The following is a 20922-nucleotide window of genomic DNA, read 5'->3' as shown; positions in this document are numbered from 1 at the left end:
ACAAGAAGGCATCAAACTTCTGATACCAGGCACGGGGTGCCTGTTTGAGACCATAAAGAGCCTTCTGCAAAAGATACATATGGGTGTCCTATCCCTGAATCACAAAACCAGGAGGCTACTCAACATAAACTTCCTCCTCTAAATCTCCATTCAAAAAAGCGGATTTGACATCCATCTGGAACACGGGCCATCTGAAGTGTGCAGCTAGAGCCAAAACAATCCTGATGGTGGTACACTTGGCTGTAGGAGCAAATGTCTCATCAAAGTCTTCACCTGCCTTCTGAGCATATCCTCGTGCAACAAGGCGAGCTTTGTACTTGTCCAAAGTACCATCTACATGAAACTTGACTTTGAAAATCCATTTCACACCAATAACACGACGATGTAAAGGCCATGGTACCAAAGACCAAGTGTTATTCCTCTCAATAGAGGCCATCTCTGCTTCCATGCCTTGCCGCCACTGCGGCTCTGAAAGAGCCTCCTCTGGACTCTCAGGCTTATCAATCTCCTGGAGAGAACTCATGAGAGCATAATTCACTGTGTGATGAGATGTGGAAGCCCGAGATGAATGGCGAGGTCCAGGGGTGGTGGTAGAGATTTGGTTATGGAGTTGTGCATCAGTGAGACCAGAATCTCTAAAGAGTTGCTGAACCCATCGAAGTAGGCTAGCCTTCCTCCCAAAGCGTGAAGAAGAAGATCCCTCTGCAGTAGAGGACTCATCCAATGTTGCTGGAAGTGGTGATGAGGTAAGCACTGGTGAGGGTAATCTCGGAGTCAAAGCAGGACTCATAGAGGGATTGGGAGCTGCAGAAGCTAGAAGCTGATGCAACGGGAACGGGTGACTGTAAAGGAGCAGCTAGCACTGGAGTTGCAACAGGGGGAGGAGGAGGAGCTGAACGTGGAAGAGGTAAAAGATCACTACCATCTACCAAGAATGGATCATCCAGAAAATCGGAAGATACATCAGGTGGAGAAGAATCAATGCCAAACAAGCTCTCATCAAACCGAGCATCACGGGAAATGATGATGTCATCAACCTCCGGATCCAAAAAGCAATACCCTTTGGATCTCATACTGTAGCCTGCGAAGATCATCCTCTTTGACTTCGGGGCGAGTGTGGTCCTTTTCTTATCTGGGACATGCACATAAGCAACACAACCGAAAACACGAAGATGAGAAACAGACGGCTTGTGGCTTGTAAAAGCCTCCTCCGGAGTCATCCCCTCAACCACTTTTGTGAGAGAGCGATTAATGAGATAAATTGAGGTAGCCACAACTTCCCCCAAAAAGCAAGAGGGAGACATGCATGATGCAACAAAGCACGAGCCATCTCTTTGATGGTCCGGTTCTTTCGTTCCAAATGCATCTCGATGATGCTTGCCCATCATGCAGGATGAGCAAATGTGTGAGAGAGACTTGAACTAAGGTAGTCCGCTGACAACCTGCTGAAAATGGAACTTTTGTAAGGCAGCAATGGGTACATGACCAAAGCGAGAATGCCACAGAGAAGTATCTGCCTCAGAAACGAAAGCCATCAAGGGGGAGAAAAGCTCATGAATATGGGAATCAATGTGAGGGATCTGGGAAAAAAATTTGGTGATCTTGTAGAGACCCCCATCATGGACTCCATTGGCAACAGTATATGGGCCTGATTGGTCATGTGGGCAGAAGCACCACTATCACCAACCCATTCCACCGCTTCAGGTGTCACTAACCTCTTCAGGAGAAGTCATATCTGTGATCACGAGGAATGAATCTTGTGAAGAAGTGGATGAATCTATGACTGCCATGTATGCAACTTTGGCAGATCCCTCCTCTGAAACTTTGCCTTTATCTTTGGTTTTGTCCTTGTCAGATGCTTTAGAAGCATCCTGGGCTTTATACTTGGTTTTGGCTACTCGAGAATCATCACGAGACAAGCAAAGCAACAAGCCTCGGTATGACCTGACATGCCACAGTAATCACATTCATTGCTTGTCCTTGGATTCCTTAGAATCTTGTTTACCCTTGCCTTTGCCTTTGTTTTTGTTGTTCTTGTTGTTGTTGAAGTTCCCTTTTCCACCTTTGCCTTTGCCCTTGTCAGAGGCAACAAAAGTAAACTCCGAGTTGCCTTTTCCTCGAAGCATGCACTTGTCGTGGAGATAACTCAATGACTTCCTCAAAAGCGGGGAGAGGATCACGAAAATAAATATTATCCCTAAAAGAATCAAAGGAAGCATGACTTCCTCAAAAGCGGGGAGAGGATCACGGAAATAAATATTATCCCTAAAAGAATCAAAGGAAGCAAACAACTCTCCAATCTTCTCAATCAAGTTATCTGACTCAATGATGGTAAGCTTCTCTAGATCTGACTCCAAGTTGGCAATCTTCACTGTCGAAACTCTCCCATACCTCCTCTGGATCTCTGTCCACATCTGATGAGCATTACTTCGGGAAGAGACAAATTGTGCCTGGATGGATGGAGCCATGCAATGAATGATGATAAGACGAGCCCGAGCATCCAATATGCTTCTCAAAGCAAGGTTCACCAAGTGAGGTGTGGAGATGGCCATCCACACACCGGCTCCTTCCAACAACAACCGAGTGTAGAAAGACCAAGTATGATAGTTGGTTGATGTAAGCTTCATGGAGTCACTGACTTGGGGAGGATTGTACGATGGTATGTGGGTAGGGATGGGAGCAAGACCTAGATGAGAGAAACTCAAAGAGGAAAAATTGGGAATAGGAACCACCTATGGAGCGGCGGGAGCAAGGGATCCAGGCTGTGATGGTGCTGGAGAATCAACAGGAGGAGCAGCAGTAGAGAAACCTCGTGAAGCCATGTCCTATGACAAGAAACCTTCTTTGAAGAAAGGGGCTGAAAAAAAAATCAGCAAGCCCTCCACTCAGGTTGTGCACAGAAAGAAGAAAGGGAGGGAGGGTGGGAAACTGAAAGGAGAGGAAGAAGATCTCTCCAAGATGTAGATCCTTGTCCTTAGCACCTAGAAGAGGGCTTCAGCAATCAGAAAAATCAAATCAGCAATCTTTGTTGAAAATTCAGAAATACAACAGTCCCAAGTGTTAGATGAAGAAAACGCAGCAATCTTGAGGAAGCCTCTGCTCCCGGAAGAAAACGCAGCACCTTCTACGCGGAAATCTGCAAAAAACGCAGCAAACTATCGAAGCCTCTCCTCCAAAACAGAAAACGCATCTCTCTTCTGCTCACAGGTCAGCGTTTTCTCCGATACCATGAAAGAAAGTGAAGCGAATAGAAAACACAGATATAGGCCCAGGTACAAGACCTGTAAATACTAGAAACTGATGTTTATTGCTGAAAACTGAGCACGAGGGAAGCCCGAGGTGCTGTACAATGGTAAGAAGCAGAAGCAGCTGCTAATGACCTCAACTGAATGCAAAAGAATGAGATAAATTGGGGAGAGGGAGTCAGCCCTTATATATTCCCCCAGGATGCTGGTCGGCCAGCAGGCCGACAACAAGACAGTAGCATAAAATGCTACAAAAATGCCTAAAAATACCCAAAAAATGGTAGGAAGATGCTGAATAATCTCTGCTAAGATATGCCAATGCAGGGCCTCATAAATGGTCAATAAAAGCATGAAAAAAGGTGATGTAGACCCTTTGGAGATATATAATCCAACAAAGGCCTCACAGTCACTTTCAAGTCACCACGCCATCACAATGGCATCCTAGACCCCCCAGCACACTCACCAATGGTGTGAGATCATTAGAGCATCACAAGCTGGCAAGCGTGGTGCAGTGAGGCCATAGATGGCCAAGTCACCCCACCACTAGGACCGTACTCTATCTAGACAGACCTTATTCACATCCTCCAGGGGAAATTGGAATGCCTTACACATGATTCAAAGAGCATGCAACAGCACCAAATAGCCTTCTTTCGCACTTGAAAACTAGGGGGCCAGGTCCCTTCCTCACTTAAGGGGACAGCAACGTCACTTGGCAATACAGGCCCCTAGTGTGGCTCTTTCCCCCTCCCCTCTGTCAGAATGCGCAGCGGAAGACTAACGCACATAGGAGACGCATCACCATCGAGCTCCACGAACACCCCCAACGGGCACTGCAGCATCCCTCCACCGGGCTCCCATCTCCGGGTGAGCTGCCTCCCAAAACACCGGCCGGAGGAGATAACTATGACAAGGTGCCACTCTAGCCTATATATGGCTCTTCAACTTCCCATGCTTCCACTTAATGGGATAATCCAAGGCACCTTCTAGCCATAGATCACACGCTCGAAATCACCAACCTTCCAACACCCTCCCTCAATTCGAGCTCCGCAAGCCACCGAGGCGCGAGGGGGTCGCCCAGGACCACACACGCCTGAGCCGCCCAGGACCACACACGCCCGGGCTCTGATACCATGTCAAAATGTGCAGCAGAAGACTAACGAACGTAGGAGACGCATCACCATCGAGCTCCACGAACACCCCCAACGGGCACTGCAGCATCCCTCCACCGGTCTCCCATCTCCCGATGAGCTGCCTCCCAAAACACCGGCCGGAGGAGATAACTATGACAAGGTGCCACTCTAGCCTATATATGGCTCTTCAACTTCCCATGCTTCCACTTATGGGATAATCCAAGGCACCTTCTAGCCATAGATCACACGCTCGAAATCGCCAACCTTCCAACACCCTCTCCTCCTTTTTTATACTTTGTACATTTTACCTCCGTAGAAGGTTGTAGTCCTATCAGCTTACAAGCGGACATTCTGTTTAGATGGATTTCTTCTTTTCTTAAACTTCTAGGAGTGCTTTCAGCCAACAAAACATATTTGAGAAACACAAGCAAAAAAAAAATGATCTTACTATTTACATGACAATGGAAAGATCTAGAAAGTGAAGTACACCACCCTATTATGCAACAGTGAGTGAGAGACCAGAGCACATTAGCAACCCACTGACTTCAGCCTTTTGGGCTTGTTTATTAACTCACCTTGCTTGATCAATTTGACACAAGATGCAGCAGCATATAGCATATAGCCCATGGCATAGCTACGGCTACATCTCGGTATGTAAGAGCATACATCCTTCTCAGCTTACTCAAGTTGCTAGTTCAGTTTGTGGCTGTGGCTGCTCGCAACTCACGAGGCTTTTTGTAATACTTAAGAAGGAGGGAGGAGCAGACAACACTGACGGAAGAAGCAGCCATTGCCGCTCCAGCAACCCAAGGTGGAAGACGAAATCCTGTGAAAGGAAAAAGCACTCCAGCAGCTATAGGAATCCCTAGTATATTGTAGCCAAGAGCCCAGATGTAATTTAGCCGTATACGGTTAAATGTCTTCCTTGACAAGTGTACAGCAGTGACAACATCCTCCAGATTGTTTTTCATCAGGACAATATCAGCCGCCTCAATGGCTATGTCTGTCCCAGCACCAATTGCCATACCCACATCAGCAGCTACAAGAGCAGGTGAGTCGTTGATACCATCACCTACCATTGCAATTGTCTTCCCTGTTGACTGCAAAACCAAAGAAGAGTGTCAATACGCTGCCCTTTTAGAGTGAAGCCATTGGCATACAAACAAACCAAGCCAAGTACCTGTAGCTCCTTCACTTTTTCCGCTTTCCCTTGAGGTTGAGTCTCTGCAAAAACCTTCTCAATGCCAACTTCCCTTGCTATTGCATATGCAGTACCCCAGTTGTCTCCAGTTACCATTATGCTTTGCACACCCATAGACTTCAAAATTGATATTACGGCAGGAGCTTCAGCCTTTACAGGATCTGATATGGCTATAGCCCCAACTATTTCGTTCTCAATAGCCACCAAAATGCCTGTTCGAGCTTGCTTCTCCATATCTTGCAAGTACTCAGCAGCTACTTCCGGGACATCAAGGCCTGATCCAGCCATCAGCTGTGAATTGCCCACTAACACTTTCTTCCCTTGGATTTCAGCAGACACTCCTTGACCCGCAATGGCCCTGAAATTATCTATCTCGGGTAGCCAACTCAAATTTGAGGTTTCCTGTCTCAACGACATTGCATAGTCAACAATTGCCTTTGCAAGAGGATGCTCGCTGTTAGCCTGCAAGTAGCCATACTTAGTAAACATAACGCCACACTTCTGTTAAATCATCAAAGAAAAATTTGCACACATGCGACTGACCTCCGCGGCAGCAACCATGTCATAAAAGGGTTGAAGTGCTGTGTTCTTGAACAGCTTTGTATTAACTACTACTGGTTTTCCAACAGTAAGTGTTCCTGTTTTATCAAATATCATACACTGTACCTGTGACTCCCCACATTCAAACCAAACTACATGTCAACCATTGCAACAAATGTCTGCTGAACAAAACAAAGTTCATGAAACGTGTGAGATCACAAGCAAAAACCTTGTGAGCGCTTTCCAATGCATGCCCCCCCTTGATCAAAACACCTTGTGATGCTCCTTTTCCAGTTGCCACCATTACTGCAGTAGGAGTGGCTAATCCCAGAGCACAAGGACATGCAATGACCAATACAGAAATTCCAAACTGAAGGGCAAGCTCAAATTCGTCCATGGATGAAGGAATCCATGACCTCGGGTAAGACCTTGCTTTACCTGCAGCAAACCACCCTAACCAAGTGGTAGCTGCAATCACAACCACCTTCAAAACAGCATAAAAATTAAACTCTCTCTCTCTCTCTCTCTCTCTCTCTCTCTCTCTCTCTCTCAGAAAGCTTTCATATGAAGCAGTGATGGGGTTGAAAGCTTACAAAGGGCACAAAATATCGAGAGATGATATCAGCCAGTTTCTGAACTGGTGCTTTTGCCATTTGTGCAGCTTCTACTAGTCGTACAATCTGAGATAACGCTGTTTCAGACCCAACATGTGTGGCCTTGACATGTAGAACACCGCTCTGGTTCATCGTTCCACCAATCACCCTATCACCCTGGTTTTTTGGCACAGGCCGGGCTTCACCTGTGATCATACTTTCATTGACATTGCTTTGTCCCCAGATGACTAAGCCATCTGTTGGTACTTTGGATCCTGGCACAACCTTTATGATATCATTACGTTGAATTAGCTGTGTGCTAATCTCACTTTCAGACATGACAGTTCCGTCCCCGTCTATATGAAGCAGTGTGGCAGTATCAGGAGCAAGCTCCATCAGCTTGGCAATGGCCTCTGAAGTTTTCCCCTTGGCCAAAACCTCTAAAAACTTGCCAAGAAGGATGAAAGAGATGAGCATGGCACTGGTCTCAAAAAAGTCGTTTCCTGTAAAACTTGCAGATGTTGCAGCCCGTAAGACGGTATAGACTGAGTAGAAGTAAGCAGCATTTGTGCCAAGAGCCACCAATACATCCATATTGGCAGAACCGTGACGCAGGGACTTGAAAGCACCCACATAGAACTGCCTTCCAAAGACAAATTGAACAGGCGTAGCTAAAAGCCAGCGCAAAAGCTGACCGATTGTTAGCATGTTCACAACCTTTGCATCCAACCCTCCTTTGAGAACTGGAATATACATGAAGACCATGGAGAGAAGAAAAACAGGGACAGTAAAGATGCAGCTCCAAAGAAAAGATCTTTTGTATCGTGTAATCTCTTCACTTCTATCTGGTCCTCCAGAGCCCGGTTGCATGAAAAGGCTTGCTTTGTAATCATTGGGGGAAGATCCTGTAGATTCAATAACTTCTATGAAACATCTTGGGCCTGTTTGATCTGGATCGTAAGCCACTATCACCTTCTCACCCTCTACATCCATTTCTACTGATTTTACCCCTGGTAAAGCTTCAAGAGAAATTTTGATGAATTTCATGCCTTCAACAGAATGGGCACCCTCTACCTTCAGAGTCACTTTATCTCTCTCTTCTCCTGCACTTATAAGATCAGCCATATAACCCATGTCATCAATCAATTCCATAATCTGCTTGTAACTGATTACTTTGGGATCATATTGGATAACCGCCTCCTCTGTTGCTAAACTTATGTCTGCTTTCTTCACACCAGACACCTTTTTCAAATTAGATTCTATGGAACTTGAACAGGATGTACAAGTCATGCCCTTGATACGCAAACGACATATGGTTTTTGTTTCTTGACCGCAGTAGCCTTGTATGATTTGTGCTTCAAAGCCTGCATCTTTAATGGCTTCACAAATTTTAAACTCCTGGAAAGGTACATGACAAAACAGATTCAACGTTAATATAAATGACATTCAAATCCCAAAATAGAAGGAAAAAAACCGGTTTGATTTGATTTTCAGTTTCAAGAGTTTGCATAAGAAGCCTATAAGAAACATACAAGGCTGAAGTTGCATGTGAAGGCTTTCAAAACCAACTCAATAAAACCAGTACCAATCCAAGAGAAAAATTCACCTTTTGGGAACGTGTATGCTATATACTCATGGTAGTCAACCCACAAGACTATATAACTATCAACTCCATTATGCATAGTATGGACTAGATACTACATCCCCACTAACATCATCAGTGCCCAATAGTGGGTGTAGAACTCTCTATCAAGATATGCTCTCACACACGTACTCCACACACACACATAAGAGCATATATTCACACAAAGCCCTTCGTACTGAGTTTCTGTCAAACCTTCGGAGATGCAGGGCAAACTCAGCCATAATGAAGCCTAGCACTAAGGGAAGTAGCAAATAGAAAGAATTAGTACAGCAAATAAGTAGTTGATCGGGCAAATGCACCACTAAAGATAGAAAGAATAAGCACAATATCAACTGGCCACAACTCGGACGAAAACTTCACAATGTGAAATCTGCATGTCCGCTAATACGGCTGAATTATATACCTAGATGAATCCAAGAACATGCCCAAATTCACCTTTTAGAAACGCGCATGCTATATACTCATGGTAGTCAACCCACAAGACTATATAACTATCAACTCCATTATGCATAGTATGGACTAGATACTACGACATCCGCACTAAACACCATCTAGCTCTTGGGGACTTGAATTATGGTCTTTTGGGCAGCCCATTGGCCACCGCATGGGCACTTTGGGTGCCCGCAGCCTTGGGCACAAGGCCCCATGACCATGCACCCATGAGAAAGGTCAACAAAGGGAAAAACACACCCACAACCAGACCCACGCATCAGATACGCCTGCTCCTGATGCAGTCAGCCAGCCCCCAGGCACTCTATAAAGGATGTGCATCAGTTCCACAACCTCCATCTCTGATTCTTGCACGCAGTTCACAACCCATTTCTTCACAACCACCCTGGACCCAACCCACATTGTATTTGCTTTATTGCTGTATGAAGTAATGGACTGACCTGTAGGCCTGTGAAAATCCTAATCACCAACCAGAACGATGTGCAAGATGCGGATGTCAGGGCTCGCCTAAAGTCACCTCTGCTGGACCATGAATATGTGCTACATTTTGCTCCACACAGACTGGTACACCTGTGTTTTTGCTCCTAAGAAGAGATGGAACTGCTGTCGACCTCCTGTTGCTTGTGTGTGTATGTTCGAGTTTGTGATAGGGTCAGCAAAAAAAGCTATGTCGATATGATTTTATTAAATATGTATATAGGAACGAGGCAAGGGCCCCATCTGCAAGGAGGTGGGGGTTTGCAAGTAGGTAAGGGAGGTGGCAGCAGTGAGGATGTACACATAAGGCATAAGGAGGTGTCCACATGTACCTTATGGTCAATCAAGAAATATATCCTTTGGTTAAGCTAATACAACATGAACTCCCCACATGTTCCTATTTGCACGTTCAAATGATTTGTGAAGAATATGTCATTGATAAATTAAATTTTCTAGTGTGTACAAATGGTGGCTTGATTAAAAGCAAGGTCCAAATCCATTGATGTGGATTGAAGAAACTTGGTCCAACAGTTGTAAGTGGCTAAGAAATTTGCCAAACTGTTTTAAAAACCTAAATTCAAGAACTTTTTTGGGGTTTTTTAAATAATTCTTTATCCTTTTTTTAGGCTTAGAAATGGCCAACAAGCGCTATTTTGGGATCAAAATATTACTGAAAAATATCTCCCAAAAAAATGTAAAAAATACTAGGACTGATTTAAAACCCTTGGAGAGTTGGCAAAAATTTACAACATTCAGATCTTGCACCAAACTCTACATACAAGGCTTTTATAGTGATTTGTAACCCTTTTTTGAACTTCAAAGCTTATAAGCTTGTATTTTTTAAGCCTAAAACCATGGTTTGAAGCAAAAAAAAACGACAATTGTGGTTGAGGGAAGCTTATTTGCAGCCACCGTCAGTCCTTGATTAGTAAAAGAAGATGAAAATCAAGCTTTGGGTGATGTAAGAATGGTTCAGCAATCTCCAAGCCTAGCCAAATGCATCTATAACGCCCGATTTTGAAGAGGATTAGGCATAAAGAAAGTGGTTTTGGGAATTTGAGTAGATCTATGAAACCACAAATGGTTTTCCACTTCCTTTTTGTCCTTTGGTCATTACCCAATGCACATAAAAACCATGTAATTCTTCAACCTTTGAAAGAAACCTTCAATTAAATCAACTTGCCTTCACGTTTCTTCAGTTTTTTCCACTTGCCTTCATTGCTTCAAGCTTGTCAAGAATGTAATTTAGTGTAATCTATCATAAATGGTAATTGCAATATGTGGCATGCATGTAGAGAGGAGCAAAGGGGGAGGGTATCCATGTTTATGCTTTTGTGTGGATCCTCCTCCTCCTCCTCCTTCTTCTTCTTCTTCTTCTTCTTCTTCTCTCTCTCATTACTGTAGGAGGCCTCCCTCTTACTTCTCTCTTTGTGCTAAGGTCTGAATAGCTATGTTGATTTTGGTCTAGTGTATATGTGTGTGGGGGAAGGGACTGACTGCATGAGGAGCAGGCTGGCCTAATGTGTGGGCTGGATTTTGCCCTCTGTTGACCTTTGTCATGGATGCCTGGCCATTCGGCCTTATGCCCAAGGCTGTGGACCCATTGCCCCCAATTTGGGTGGCCAATGAGCTGCCCAAAGTCTTACAAAGACCACTATCCAAGTCCCCAAAAGCTAGATGGTGTTGCTAGAACTTAAAATAAAGGTTGGCACGGATGACATGTTTGCCTAATGACCTGATGGGTGCCCGCCGACCAGTGGTGGTCTAATAAGTGGCCGGGACGACAAGTCGTTATTACACCATACACGAGGGTTACATGGGTGTGCGGGATGGGCACGACACTGACATGTGTGGGGCAGGCACAACATTTACCCCAATTACCCCTTGGCGATACACACGCAACTCGTTCTTGGACAAGGGCTCACAAAATGCCTGGTGGCCAGCCTTAGGACCATGCACTTGAGTTGTTGTAGTATGTCCACAGCATCGGATGCACATGACACCCTAGTACAAGAGGAAGAAGGAGAATGCATGGCAACACCATGGTCTGCTGCTGCAACTATAAGCACCACAAAAGGCCTTTGTATTAAGCTGAGAATTCCCACTGAGGCCTCCACCTGTGTCTATAGAGTGAGTCTTTCCCCACAGTATTTATTTCTACCTAGACAACAAGGCAAGGTTTAAGATAGCAAGTCTTCATAGAACTGCCCATTCATGTAACTGAATAGCGGAAAATTACATGTGTTTTTGCATGCTTTGATGGCATCAAATGAACATCCATGGGTTATTACATTGTGAAATGCAACATCAAACCCCAAAGCCCCCAAAAAAAAAAGTCAAAGGCAATCCATTGTTCAGTAGATATTCGACCCGGCAACGCCATGTCATTCACATTCAAAAGAATATGATCTCTCTTTGAGCATCAACTAGTTTTTCTCATCTAAGCATGCTGGATGAACTGATTGTGTTATGACTCACACCTTACATCTTATGTAAGGAATTTCATAAAGGTTTGATCACAGTTGCAGTTTATGCCAGCAACCTGTGTTTTAAACCATGGCAGGAAACATGGGTTGGAATGAAAAAAGGCATAGTCCATCCATGCTTCCCAGTGCAAGTAAAACCATGAATCAAGAACAAGATCATGGACAAGGGGGGGAGCATTAATCCCCTATACAAGTGATCAGTAAATCCATAGCAGTCAAGCAAATGAAACTCCCATTGTAAATGAAGCTTACATAGTTCCCATGCAGTCAGATGGTTGTGGAAGCACTTTCAGAACTTGGAAGGAATTCTTATCACTTCCACCCAGCTTCTGGTTCTAGTGCCACTATGCATGTTCACCATGTTCCACATGTGTGCTTCTATGATGTAGACATACAAATGGTTCTATGCTATGGCCATGAAGCTTAGAGTCACGGTGTGAACACATGAACATATTTTTATTTTAGACATCACCATAGTACGTGTTTGACCTGTGTTAACTCTTAAGGACCACTTTTAATGTCAGATTTCTAAATAGCTCCTTTTATTATGAAGATGACTGCAGAAGACAATGTTGTAAATGGAATCATACAGTAATACTGGCAATCAATATGCTTTAACACAGTCAATCTTGATGCAAAGACAATAACAGATTCATGGTTATCTCATCCATCAAAAATGAACTTGGATGCACATACATCAACGAAAGCGGGATGATAAATGACTTGAGCTCTGTTTTGGAGGACGGCCACAGTTGCATCTTCAATGCCTGGCAAACGCTTCACAGCTTTTTCTATGGAGCCAGCACATGCTGCACATTGCATCCCAAGAACTTCCAGATTCAACTCGCGTACTTCTGCAGCATCGATACTATTGGATGGTGGGTATCGAGGCATTGACGGATAATGCGGAGCTGGAAGAAGTGCTAATCTACTGGGAGAATCCCTCTTGAACTTAACCTTCTGGATTGCCATATCAATCATATGGCCAGCCATCTGACCTGAAAAGACATAACAAGTTTTATTTCAATATGACAAAAATACAGCCTTAAATGAACAAAAATATGAGAGAGGCTGGGGGGAGGGCGGGGGTTCTTGCCTCCCCCCTTTCTCTCTCTCCACGCACTAATTTCCAACTGCATAAAGCCTTAGTCAGAAGGTAGTACAATCAGTGCTACATTTGTTCAGTCGTAAAGGGCTTGTGACTACTCTTACAGAAGCCATCAGGGTTTCTTGCCTCTGTAGCACAAGCATTAAGCATTTAGGGTCTCTAAATTCTGTCAGATCCGTAATTAGGAGTTTCTGTTGTCCTAGAACAAGCGACATAGGGTTTCTTATCTGTGTGATTTTAAGGTTTCTGATTTCCTAAAACAAGAAGCTAGGGTTAATTCAAGGTCTAATACAGGTCTTGAAGTTGGTCCCGCTCAATTTTGGGGATTCTTAGCTCAATTCGATGGTTTTTGAATCAGTTGTAGGGTTTCTGATGCTCCGATGCAGGATTACAGGGTGATTTACAAGGAATTCTGAAATTTAGCGACCTCTGCGAAATTAAGCTGTTAGGCTTTCTGATGTTTCCAACGGTTATGAAAGCACTTACCTCTGTGAGATTTCCGAGCCTGAGCGATGTCGAATGGTGAGGTTTTGCAAGAAATCGATCTGTTAGAGAACTCCCAAAAACCAACAAGCGGAAGTGGAAGCGACAGGGACGACAATAATAATGAGGGGCAACCAAAAAAAAAAAAAAGTTGGATTTTCCCGGGAATACTTTGTATTTTGAAAGGCGGTTTAAGTCAGCCGGTGAATAGTTAGAAATTTCAAAACCATCGAAATTAGAAAATTCACAAAATTTCAATTAAAGTCAATGTGTGCTTAAAGGTCAAATTTTTATGTGAATAATATAATTATCTCTCATAAACTATCTTTTAAAAAAATGTTTAAAAAAAGAAAGAGTAATGCCAAATTTGACAAGTCTTTTTTGAATTCACCAAATTTTTTATTGTATGCAAATTAACAATTAAATATTTATGCATGAAAACATGAATATAGTTTTTCCCAACACAATTTTATGTGCCCCTAAACAAAGCTATTTCCTTTTTTTCCCTTTTTTTCTTTTACTTTTGCTCTCTTGTCTTCCTTTTTTCAAAAGAAGACTTAAGTTGTCACCTGGCTTTAGCCCGGCCCATTCTACCCTACCCAAACAAATGGACCCGGGTTTATACCACCACATTCGTGGTGTGCATGAGTGGTGCAATGCTTGCATTGCATCCCCTGAAAGGGGCTTCCGGATTTTAAAAAAAGACTTAAGCCCTCGGAGCAATAATTTAACCACCTTGTCAATAATGTTTGTATTTTAGTGCCTATTGCAAAAAGTACATAGGTTGCCTATAAATGAAGTTCAAAGAATTATCCTTAGTTGGTATGTACTATGAGGGCAATTAATCACTATTTGTGCTAAAACCTGCTTAAGTGGGTTCAAAAACACATTTTCTTGAATCTTTCAAGAAGATCATTTAATAACCTTGTCATTATTAAATCTGTGTATTTGAATGCCTAGTGCAAAAATATATGAGTTTCTGAGTAAGTTCAAAGAGTCGTAGTTGAGCGTGATGTGAGACCAATTAATCACACCATATTTAAAGTGGGTTCAAAACACGTTTCTGGAATCTTTAAGCAAGATTACGTCTCTTACAAAGTTGTCAAGTGTAGCTTTCTACTACAAAATGACTCTAAAGTTATTTGAGATTATTGGCAAGGAAAGGATATTCAAACTTTGAGATCAACAATCGAGAATGCATGGGCCAAAATTCAGTGGTGGGTAGAGGACACATGGTCCCCTCAAATCTTTGTTTATACACAGAATGATTCTCTCCTAAACACTTTTTTATATTGTAATGTTCATCCACACGCCTAAAAAACATTATTCCTTTTGGATCATGACATCATGCCCAAGGTCATTCATTCCCCACTTACTTGTCTCTATTTGTGAATCAACTCAAACCACTAAGCCCACTCCTACCTTGAAAAGGTTTATAAAACATAATAGCAAACTTCCCCCATGTTATCTATCATCTTAAATTGCTAAAGCAATAAAATAAAGTAAGGAGTAAAAATCTCTTATAAGATTACATAATCATTCCAACGTACATTAGAAGTAGAGGTTCATTACTTTCTCAAAAACTACTTTATGCCCTTGTAGCAAAGGCCAAGGGACCAAACTAATGAAAAAGATATGTTTTTAGTGAATGTGCATTTAGTCGTCTCATAGATGCTAACTAACTTAACACTCGAGTTCACAATGTACACAACCATTGATTGGGAGCATAAGGCTAATTAACTAAATATCTGGTTGTGAAAGGTGTAGATTTAGCTAATTAACTTATTCACAATGTACACAACCACTTATAACTAAATTATGACTAAAAATTTCAAGAATGTACACAACCATTGTTACAAGTACAAGGTCGTTTCAAATTAATAACGATAGAAAATAAGTGATGAAGGGTACTTGGAAATGAGGTGGAGTTAGAAATCAAAGTCACACAAGTAAATGTTAAGAGGCACTATAAAGCCTTAAAAGACATTAACCTATCTAGAGAATTCACTAGAAATGTGCACCTACTTCAAGTGGGCAAGTAGAGAACACAAAAGTCTTCAATTAGCATTAATGACCCTTAAATCAAGGGAGACATTGGACCCAAAATAAAGGGAGGTGATTTAGGGCATATTTAGGTGAGGATTAAGCTAATCTATGGCCTCAAATAAAGGGAGATGGACCCAAAATAAAGGGAGGTGATTTAGGGTATATTTAGGTGAGGATTAACTCCATGGGCTTGATGTACCTCATCATATGTAAAGGGCCCCCCACTAATGGAAAGTGTGTGTGTTGGGATCAATTCTCTTACATTATCATTATCTTGTCATTAGTGCTAATTATTTTCCTCTCCTTAGATTATGCAAAAATATTAAGCCTAATTCATTACTATCCACCCTAATCAATCCAAACTTGCAAATTTCAAGTTTCAAGTTGGTATCAAAGCCAATCACCATCCCCTAGCCATTTGTGTACTCTAGAATGCTTGAAACTTGCAAATTTCAAGTTTCAAGTTGGTATCAAAGCCAATCACCATCCCCTAGCCATTTGTGTACTCTAGAATGCTTGATAAGTAAATATCATTAAGCCTTAATCACTTTGCTAATCTAGTTTTTCCCTCTTCTACCCATTCACTCAAATCAACTTAAATTAAGTGATGGGAGGCTTCTAATTAGGATTTGGGAAACCCACAAGCGCTCAAGAGCAAGTATATCAAGCATATCAAGTATATCAAGTATATCAAATTAAGTGATGGGAGGCTTCTAATTAGGATTTGGGAAACCCACAAGCGCTCAAGAGCAAGTATATCATCTACTTCAGCTCGCATATCAAGCATCGGAGCAAGCACAAGGAGCAATTTTCCAATCTCAACATAAACTGAAAATTAGCTCAGGAACTTGATATAAATCATATTTTTTGATGCCATTTAGGCTATGAAAATATTTTCCCATCATTTCTCCATGCTCACATCAAGTATTATATAGCTTTAGCTTTTAAAATTATCAATTTACTCTTTGTTTTCATAACTGAAAATTGCCTACAAATAGAGAGTAAGTAATGCTTAATTTAGAGTGTTAATCTCAACTATTGAGGGTTCAAATCTCTAATTTGTAGTGTTGATATTCCTTTTTTTTAATCATATTAGCACTCCAACGTCATTTGGGTGCTCAAACCACTAATCCAGAACAAGTTTTTTTTTGCATTTTTGCTTCAAATGGGATTAGTGGAATTTGCACTTGCATTTGTCATATTTATACTCATATTGATTTGTAGACACTAGACATCATTCTAAGACCCTCTTCATTTACATTAGCATGGCCACATGATTGACAAATGGATTGATAGTGGAGAAGTTCGTGAGAGTGAAAGCTTCCACACTTGGCAAGTAAAAATCAAGTACCTACTCATGAGAGTAGTTTGTGGAGCATTGTAAATGGGAGAGAGGAGTGTTTTGAGTTCAGATCTAAAAGATGAATAGATGGAATAGTAGAGTGAAAAAGATCTATTCATCATTTCCTAAGTGATGCATTCATACACCACATTGAATAGATGGAAGAGTAGAGTGGAAAAGATCTATTCATCATTGCCTAAGTGATGCATTCATACACTACATTGAATTGGAAGAAAAGGGGCATGGGATGAATTGGAAGAAAAGGGGCATGGGATGAATTGGAAAAAATATTTGAGGCAAAGGGAAAGAACTCTAAATTCAGCCTATTTTTAGTTTGGACATGAAAGTACAATGGTTATTTTCCTGCACATGTCAACAAATTGAAGAGCATCGTGTAACAACTAGCAAGTATTGGCTCCCTCGTAGAAGAAGAAGATGTTGTTGCATCCTATTGAAAAGCATGCCAAGTGAAGAGTTTGGCCACATTGAAGAATCTTCCTGACCCAAAGCTTGAGTGCGTAGAAGGTGCGCACCATTCATGGAGGAGACCAAAGGATCAAAGCCAAAGTTGCACTCATGGAAGAAGACCAAAGGTTCAAAGTCAGAATCGCACCTACAACAGGAGAACAAGCATTCTTCCACAAAGGATAAGGAGCAAGAAGCAAGACCAAGATAACGTGTTATCATTGTGGTAAGATGGGACATATAGCAAAGGACTGCTACATGGCATATTGACTCCGAGCCAAAGCAAACATGATGTGATTGAAGAGAAGGAGAAGGAGAAGACTTCCCAGGAAAGAAGTCAAGACTTAGAGACTCTCTTTTAAAAGAATGTAATGAGGGCATGACTCTCACCTCTACTTGTAACCCTATTCCTACCTATTATACTTGTAGACCTATTCCAACCTATTGTACTTGTAGCCCTATTCCCACCTATATAGTGTAAAGTCTTAATTCAAAGTCAATATGCACAGGAGGCAAGCTTAGATGGACCACTCTAGCAAAACTAACTAAGAGTGTAGACCAATACAATGATAGGGATTCATCACTTTAGTGTGTAGACTAGTACAATGATAGAGATTCATCACTTAAGGGGGAGTGCTAGAAAATCAAGTGATGAAGGGTACTTTGAAATGTGGGAGAGTATGCACCTTAGAGAAGAAATGTCGCTAAGGTTAAATCAAATACACACTGGTAAATGTTAGGAGACACTAAATTCATTAAGCTAACCCATGGGCTAATGATGATGTAGCTCAACCTATTTAAAGGCCTTCCCATCTATTGGAAAGTGTGTGTGTGTTGGATCAACTCTCTTGCATTGTCATTATCTATATTGCTAATTATTTTTCTCTACTTAGATTATGCCAAAATAACGAGTCTAATCCATTACTATTAAAATAATGAGCCTAATCCATTACTATCAAAATAATGAGCCTGATCCATTACTATCAACCCTAAAAAAGGGACAATTTTTCAAATCTTGCATCACCAAAACTGGGCTTGCATGCTAGTTTTTGTGCCATCTAGCCATGATATTTTTTCAAGAAAATATTTTATTTGCCAATAGTTTTCAATTTGAAGGCAAATTTTTGTTAGTTCTAGCTCATCTGGAATATGTCTAAAAGTCTCACATGTCCTCCCAATTCTAAAGGCCTATTTTCTATAAAATATAGGCTTCCTTTACATGCTTTCTAGCACTAACAGAAAAAGAAGTCTAATGAAGTCTCTTTGTATTTATAACCATCAACCGATTTCCCATGCTTTTCACAAAGCTTTTTATAGCTCAAAACTTTTATTGTGAGACTTAATTGGGCACATAATATAGAGAGGAGTGGTAGGCTAATATGTATTTATTGTAGGTGCATGAGAAATTAGAATAAGTATAAAGCATGCTTCCTCTAAGTTGCTTCCTTCAAGTTGTAAAAATCTCTAGTATGCCACTTGGTTGCCAACTTATCAGCAATCATTCAAATATCCACTAAACTTAAATTCTCCATTCAATCTTGGACTTAGAAGGTCTTCTATTTACATGGACCCAAAGCACACCTCTTAACATTCGTTTCTTTACCACTTTTTGCATGACCCATTCTCATCTTAGCATTTGTAACCTAACTCCAAATGAAAATCCTAAAACTTTTGTAATTGTAGCTTGCAACTTCTAGAAATTATTATATATTTTATCAACTTGGCCATTGATTGACTAGATGAATGCTTTTGTGTCTTTTACCATAAATCCTAAAATATTAAAAAAGTCACTAACTACAATGCAACTTCTCTAAATTTTTACGTCTCCAAATAATGCAAGTACGATATCATCTATGGGTAATTTCAAAAGATGTTACTAAAACTAGCTTCAATTCACTAGCTCATGTGAAGGGTTTATCTACAATGCATGTCTTAGCCAATTTTACCAAAAGGCTACTAAACAATAAATCCACACCCTTTGGCATAGGGGTTCTATCTCCACTTTTATCGATAGAAAATTAACACGTGCTAAAATCCACACACATGAAGTTACACTCTTTGTCTACATTAAGCAGATCTTCATTTAAGTATATCCTCTCACCCTCATCATTTACAACACATGGATGTTGTATCTTGACCAAGGGTAATGTTTATTTAGCTTATTTATAAATTTTGATCCAAATACATTTTTTTAAAGGATCATGCACTCATTTTTTAGACCCAAAAAGATCCCCCCCCCTCTCTTCCCCTTCTTAACCTTTTCATACTCTAAATTTGAATCAAGAATATTCCTTATGTTTATAATGGTACACTCATTTTTTAGACCCACAAGGATCTCTCTCTCTCTCTCTCTCTCTCTCTCTCTCTCTCTCTCTCTCTCTCTCTCTCTCTCTCTCTCTCTCTCTCTCTCTCTCTCTCCCCTTCTTAACTTTTTAATCCTCTAAATTGAACCAAGAAAATTCCTTATGTAGGGTGTGAAACCTATTCTATATTCTCACTCTATCACCAAAGACTTGATTTTTTAAGGGTAGCTTGAAGGTAGATGGAAGATATTCTCTATTTCTAGTCATGTCATGGCCAAGTATGGTTATATCAAGACTTTTGTATTTCAAGACACAGTTCTCATGGACTCTTATTAATGTTTTTCCTCCTCTTGCCTATATGGGGTACCTATTTTTAGGCCATGGACTATCTCTTCATCTTTCTCACAAATGAGAAAAGTCAGCTTGGTGTTGTGGTTGCACCCACGCCAATGGAGGAAGGCATAGTGCCCTATGAGGAAGACTTAAAACTCCTGGAATGGTTGAAATTTAAACTTTAGCAGCATGTGTTGGTTGGAATTCAAACTTTTCTTTGTTAATTCTATCTTCTATGTGTGCACTTTTTTTAATCGACTTCATCTCTAGTCCTTTCAATGCCTAACACATAAAGGAGAAAATGCAACCTGATGCATTTTCCCTAAATTAGTAGCTTTTTACCATATCATTCCAGTCTTCTCTCTCTTGACCTATCCATGTATTATATTTGGCAAAACCCATCTTTGGGGCTATAGGTTAAAGCTCTATTTCAACCTTAGGTTTATCCCTCTAGAACATTTTCCCTAAGAGGTTAGGTCTTCAATGTGGGTAGTCCTTTGCGATGTGTTCTATTCCTCCATACCAAGATTTTGGAAAGTTTTTGTATAGAACCCTAGCTAAGATAGGCCATGAAAATTTTGGGGTAGCTATCTTAAATTCACAGTGTACACTTTTTACAAGTTAACCATGAGAAGGGTATCTATTTCCTCCTTACAATACCTTATCAAACACATTTGTTAAAGATGCAATGTCCTTTCCCCACTACCTTATAACCACATGTGCTGTTATTTGAATATGTTGAACTGGTTGCTAAAGTTTAGCTGCTTCTGGGCTTTTATGAGCCAATTGTAGAAAAGATCTCCTCTTTTTCTAATTCTCTTAATTTTACGAGTCAATGGTAGAAAAGATCTCCTCTTTTTCTAATTCTCTAAACCCTTGAAATCCTTAATGATCCAAAACTATAGCACATTTCCCTAATTGAGCGTGGCTTGATTATAAGTACGTAAGATTTTGCCTAAAGCTTAACATGATCATTATATGCCAACTATTAGAGAATATGTTTTTGCTAAGTCATTAGTCACCAATTATATATGTTTCCAATGCTTGCTAAGTCATTAGTCACCATGCTTGGGTT

General features: G+C 41.1%; 1 protein-coding gene across 1 annotated transcript; it reads right to left on the bottom strand.

The window, feature by feature from the left end:
• Positions 1-4903: 4903 nt before the first annotated feature.
• LOC147633386 (putative copper-transporting ATPase HMA5) lies at positions 4904-13503 on the bottom strand. The gene is made up of 7 exons (XM_086806448.1): positions 13362-13503; positions 12464-12765; positions 6710-8107; positions 6346-6600; positions 6120-6242; positions 5556-6038; positions 4904-5475 (listed from the first exon to the last, which is right to left on the bottom strand). Exons 2-7 carry the CDS (start codon positions 12758-12760, stop codon positions 5071-5073), a joined length of 2961 nt encoding a protein of 986 aa, XP_086662574.1. The 5' UTR covers positions 12761-12765; positions 13362-13503; the 3' UTR covers positions 4904-5070.
• Positions 13504-20922: the final 7419 nt, after the last annotated feature.

Source organism: Cibotium barometz, chromosome 12 (assembly GCF_041138505.1).
Source record: "Cibotium barometz isolate CiBa-2024 chromosome 12, ASM4113850v1, whole genome shotgun sequence".
NCBI classification, from domain to species: domain Eukaryota; kingdom Viridiplantae; phylum Streptophyta; class Polypodiopsida; order Cyatheales; family Cibotiaceae; genus Cibotium; species Cibotium barometz.
Note: the sequence above shows the minus strand (reverse complement) of the source record. Positions and strands in the feature narration are given on the sequence as shown.